The sequence below is a fragment of the Styela clava genome, chromosome 12 (assembly GCF_964204865.1).
Source record: "Styela clava chromosome 12, kaStyClav1.hap1.2, whole genome shotgun sequence".
Taxonomy (NCBI): domain Eukaryota; kingdom Metazoa; phylum Chordata; class Ascidiacea; order Stolidobranchia; family Styelidae; genus Styela; species Styela clava.
The window spans coordinates 3310896-3316918 of NC_135261.1; the positions used below are offsets into that span (position 1 = coordinate 3310896).

Sequence of the window (6023 nt, forward strand, 5' to 3'; positions counted from 1 at the left end):
AGATACATTTTATGAACATTATTTACAGTGTTACAATAGCAAAAGTGGAAAATAATAGGCCTCGCGCCAAAATTAAATTTAATCGCAATCTCAACAAATTCCGTGGGCTATGTTTTAGCTAAAACATCAAACTTGTTGTTTGCTTGGTAGCATTAGGTGGGCCAGATTGAATCACACAACAGGCTAGATTTGGCCCACGGGCCGTTGTAACTTGTCACAAATTTTAAAGGCCAGTTAAGGGGTACTCCCATAGTATATACCAGTGCATATACGAATTAGGGTTAGGCCATAATTTAATTCTAATTTTTCCTGAGATTTTCGATTGGAATGAGAATATTTTGGTTATATTACTAGTCCCGGAATTGTCTGTGTTAGCCAAGTGAATATACCCCCTGCCCATAGGTTTCAGTTCCTCTACACAACTTGATGTAAAGTAGACAAACGAAACTAGTTACCTCCATATTGATGTTCATACTCCAGGAGCGCCATTTTTTAATATTGCCAGCTCTAGAGTTAATAAAATTCTGTTCTGATAACAAATGCATACTATTCACAAACCTTATGTAGCCAAATTTATTATTGCAAATAGCGATGTTTGGCTTCGCTAAGGTTTTTAAAATTTGAATTTAGCTATCTTGGTATGGGATGCTGATTTATTTTTAACATTTCCACATAAGGGTTAAGATTACAGGTTGTTTTTTGTTTTTCATCAACTAGGACCAGCAAAACCCAAAGATTTGAGAATCACGAGTGATTCCGGTTCTTTCACTTTAAAATGGTCAACGTCAACGGGCAACTGTGACCACCACCATGTTGAAATCTTTGATAAGGACTCTGAAAAATTGCTTGACCGGAAAGAAGTAAAAGGTCTTGTGCAAGAATGCAAGTTTAATGTTGATGTGCAGAGGGATATCTACCTTGGTAGAGAGTACAAGTTCAAAGTTACTGCATATTATAAGGATCAAGAAAATCCTTCCAACAAGGAGAAATTATTTGTTGGTAATCAATCTTCATTTTTTCTTAGTTCAATATTTGAGAATTAGTATGTCGCACGTAACAACTGGTTACATATTTCTCCATCACCCATGTAGATTCATTCGTAACATTTGACTGGTTTTTGAGTCCAATTCCCATGGATGTTTCCCCTAGCATCTATTTCCTTGGTTATTTCCGTAACAATGAACAATCAGCAAAGAGTAAACGGTGACATAACAAATGTAAATTTTGCATTCGCTCAGACACTTTGTTTGCTCAAACAGATATTCAAGCATGGTTGTTTTTGCTTTTACAGATGCGCCTTCAAATTCAGACAAAAACATCTTCTCCAGATTGTATGATAGAGTGAAAAGTTATTTGTCTGGACCACAAACAGGCCTTGCTGTAGCTGGGGACAACGCATTCGCTGACTCTTTCACAAATCTCATGGAAATGGGTGAGTTGCCATTGAAATCATGCTGCTTTGAAATCACTGAAATCATGAGGCTTTTTAAAATAATAAAATGATTCAAAGTGTCTAGTTTTGTGAACAGAAATATTTTATTGAAATTGGAAATTAAAATTTATGCTGTGTTTGCCACTTCTGCCGTTTCTCCGATTTTTTGTGTCTTTTAAGTAACTTGTCACAAATTTTAAAGGCCAGTTAAGGGGTACTCCCATAGTATATACCAGTGCATATACGAATTAGGGTTAGGCCATAATTTTATTCTAATTTTTCTTAAGATTTCCGATTGAAATGAGAATATTTTGGTTATATTACCAGTCCCGGAATTGTCTGTGTTAGCCAAGTGAATATACCCCCTGCCCATAGGTTCCAGTTCCTCTACACAACTTGATGTAAAGTAGACAATCGAAACTAGTTACCTCCATATTGATGCTTATACTCCAGGAGCGCCAGTTTTTAATATTAAATGATAAGCAATTGGATAACTGTTTCGTGCTTAATAAAAAAAATAAATTTTTTAACAGGAAACAAGACATATAATGAAGATGATTTCAAATGTAAGTAATTACTTTTACTTACCTTATATTACCGGCCATTTTTTGGTGGGTGGTTCACGTAATTGCTGATCGGTTATAGCTTCCTCCGCTATCAAGTCCGTGCTTCTGAAAACAAATACCTGTCTAACTAATACCATACCCGACCTGGTAACCAGTCGAGGGACCTTGGTATCATGGGATTAAGCCGTATAATCAACTTTCCTCTCCAATGGGATAAATATGTGAATCCTATCCTAAATGAACTGAAAGTGTTTTGAGATTGTGCGGATATTTTTGATTCTTAAACTCCAGTCTTTATTGACATGCCCTCCCTATTGAATATTGCTCTGAAATATGGTAATAACTGCAGAATTTTTTTTTCTTATTCCGATTTGATTACTTTACTTCACAGCAATTTCATGGCGTAACATTAAAAACCTAATATAAACCATTATTTAACAGGCCAAAGTTTAAAAGTTCTCCAATCGGAGATCCAGACAGGCGAATTTGTATCCGATGCAAAATTAACCTGGGATCTTCCGAAAGATAATAAAGCTCTCAAGAATATCCAAGTGATAATCAGTAATGGGGTAGGCCCAGTTTGTCGCTCCTCATGCCTGTCTATAGATTCCAAGGAATGGGAAATCGAGAATGGAAAGCTTGAATATGGTGAAAGATACCAGGCTACTGTTTATTTTACCTACGCTGATGGACAAGGAGAATTACTACACTCTTCTGGAATAGAATTTGTTACATGTGAGTGTTAGTTACTAATATTTTTGAATTTTTATAAATTTCCCACAACATTGTGTCATTGCAAAAGAATTTCTGAACCCCTCAATCAACTAACACATCCGTGCTTTTTGGTGGTTTTTCACCGTTTTTATATGTTTTGGCAAGATTTCTAGTGCTTTTTGACAATTTTTCACTGTTATTGCACGTTTTGGCGAGTTTTTTTGTACTTTCTGACTGCTTTACACGTTTTGGCAAGGTTTCTAGTGTTTTTTCACGGTTTTTCATTTTTTTTATACGTTTTGGCAAGATTTCTAGTGTTTTAACTAGTCCCATACCCGACTTGGAATGGTAACTTGTAACCGGCAATGGTAACCGAGAGGCCGTGGTTCGCCATATGATTAGACCAGAATTCCTCTCCCCCGGGATAAATATGTTTATCCTATCCTGAATCCTAATATACTAGACTAGAAATAAACATAATTTGTATCGCATTTATCTCTATTGCAGGTTCAAACCAACCAGAGGCAGTGACTTGCACTACGAACAAAGACGATTCTAAACAGTACTTGGACCCTGAATGATTGCGAAATAACAATCGCAACCAATGACAAAAGTCTAACAATAATCAAGTTGTAAGCCTGTTGCGCATAATCTCTTTGCCTTTTGCACATAACCATCTCCGTATGGGTTTTGGACCTACGAACCGACGTAGGGTAATCTTAGATGCAGTGGCGAATGTATACAACGCTTAGCATGATTCGCCACACCGCCGAGACAGTTTTTGCTTCAGTTATGCACCCCCCTCTCTCTGCAAACATTTTCCAATGTAAATACGAAAGAACCTCATACAATAGGGGTTTTCAAACTGAGGCAGTGGTCCTTTCACTCCATTCCTATAAGAGATTTTATTTAGTGTGTGTTGGTGCATGATGTAAATATAACCGATAAATAATTATCACTGGACACCAGTGAAGGAGATTCTATAAAACCATTTGTGTCAAACTTTTTAGTTCTGTAACATTCCATTCACATTGTTCATTCATAAATTAGTTATGCATTTATATCGCAAATTTACTGTTTTGTGTTATTTGTATGTATTTTCATAATTAGGGTGTGTATTAGGGTTTTGCTACTAAGCCATATCTTGTTAGACTATGATCTTTCTAAGCTCACAAATATACTCGCTACTGCGGATCCATGTGTGTCAGTTGTCACAAGGAACGAGATCATGTTATTCTTATTTATGTTTATAATTAGGCTGTCTTTTGCCCATTATTAAAGTAGAAGCATGGTCTTATGTCATTTTACTCGGTCGGGCCGAATGATTGGTAATTTTGCATAATACCCTACAGAGGTCCATATTTTGAAGAGAAGCAGTGACTTGACTGGTTTTAATTTTCAACTATATCGACCAATCACAAGCACAAAGAATTCTCCTTTTTTTATTTATCTCAAGAAATGAGAATGTAGATAGGACTGCAAAACCATATAATGGAGTTTTGGTAACATTCCAGTTTATTTTCAACAATAATTGGTCAATTGTCAATTGCTTCAAACTGTCATCGAATTTATCTTTTTCTGCAGATTGTCAGCAAGTTAACTTTTTGTTCGACTTTTACCTTTCACAAGTAATTCATCACAGGTAAATTAATTACTGGTAAAACAATAAAGATCAGATGTTGAATGTTTTTATTCTTTTTTTGCATCGTTTATAAAATTTAATTCCCTTTATAGCATATTTTTGGGCGCTCCAAATGTGTGTGCACCAACATGGAGGTAACTAATTTTGTTCGCCTACTTTACATCAAGTTGTGTCAAAAGGACTGAAACTTAAGGTTTTTTTTTCTCGTATAATATAAATATCATATTGATAAATCAGAGGGGGAGCTTGTTTTTTTTTTCGACTTGTATATGTTCTAAAGAAAAACTGATTTTTGAGATGCTCCCTTTATCTTAATTGATATGCCAGATGTAATTTTTCAATATGTTCCAACGTCGGAAATTAAGTTTTTAGAACACTGTTATTATAGGTTAATACGGCTTTAGCAGCTGAACCACTAATAGCTCTCTCTATACATGAAGGGTATAAATGCTACATGGCCAATCTTTAATCGAACTCGCCAGATGAAGGGATTCCCCGGCTGTCCCGGTGCTAAAGTGTTTTTTTTCCTCCACACAAGATGGCGACACCTACAAAGAAAAATAAATATAAACACACGACCTGACGGTTAGATCATTGGAATTCTATATCGTTTATAATTTTGTTTTGCCCGGTGTCATTGTTCTGAGTAACAGATAAATTCTTTTCAATGATTGAATTATCGTAATATAAAATACATTGTTATAAACAGTGTTCCATCTAAAAACATTTTACACTGCGCAATTCTTTGTTTTAGTGAGCATGGATATTTTGAGGCCGAGCAGAGTTCTAAATGATTTAAAAAAATTGTGAATTATTACAGCATCAATATGTTATCAGGATGCAACTAAGTACGTACCCATTAGACTCAATTTTTTTCCTCGTTTTCATGATTTTTCAATGTTTATACACCTTGCCCACGTTTATTGCTGGCTCGTGGGCCTAGGCCCGGGCTGGCATTGAAAGCCTGGCTTAAAATAGTTCTTTCCAGATGATTCAGGAGAAATCCAGTTAATTGAACGTAACAGATACGTGTGTGACATCACAGTGGACAGTGGTAACGAAAATATCGATGAAACGGGCTTTCCATCTCGCGTTAGAAAATATGGCAAGCTAAGCTTTGAAAACGTAATGCTACAGGACAATTGCGCGAAAATGAGATTTCACTGCGCAAATGGTTTGATTGCACTTCGCAATCGCGCGGTTGCGCATTTTAGAGTAAACCTTGATTATAAATCAGTAACTACCAGCTTTAAAGCCGTGCTTTGCTTCAATTGACTATTCCTGTATGGAAGTTTAGGTGGGCACGCCCATTATCCTATGGAACAATGTTTCCCAAAGTTGATTGGCCGGGCCGAATTAGAAGCGAAAGAATATTCGCGGGTTAGGAGAGAGGAGCGCCACAAGAGGCTGTAACCGGTACGTATAATTGAGATATCAGTATGATGGAAATCACACGAATATAAGGGTGCTTAAACTACGATATTAGTTGAGCAATAACCGGTATCTAGAACGCAAAAAAAGCATTTGGTGTTAAAGCAACGACCATGATACATACCCATCCGTCCATCTATCCACCAAGTGTTTGAAGCAACGACCATAATACATACCCATCCATCCATCCATCCACCAAGTGTTTAAAGCAACGACCATGATACATACCCATCCATCC

The 6023-nt window shown here is 36.4% G+C and overlaps 1 protein-coding gene across 1 annotated transcript in view; it reads left to right on the top strand.

Moving 5' to 3' along the window:
• Positions 1–5102, top strand: part of LOC120329800 (uncharacterized) — a 32730-nt gene extending 27628 nt beyond the window's left edge. Inside the window, exons 22-26 of the mRNA XM_078118361.1 lie at positions 724–999; positions 1292–1432; positions 1966–1998; positions 2440–2733; positions 3220–5102. Coding sequence (XP_077974487.1) covers positions 724–999; positions 1292–1432; positions 1966–1998; positions 2440–2733; positions 3220–3293 — 818 coding nt within the window. The 3' untranslated portion in view covers positions 3294–5102. The remainder of the gene's footprint in view (positions 1–723; positions 1000–1291; positions 1433–1965; positions 1999–2439; positions 2734–3219) is intronic.
• The last annotated feature ends 921 nt before the right edge of the window (positions 5103–6023 follow it).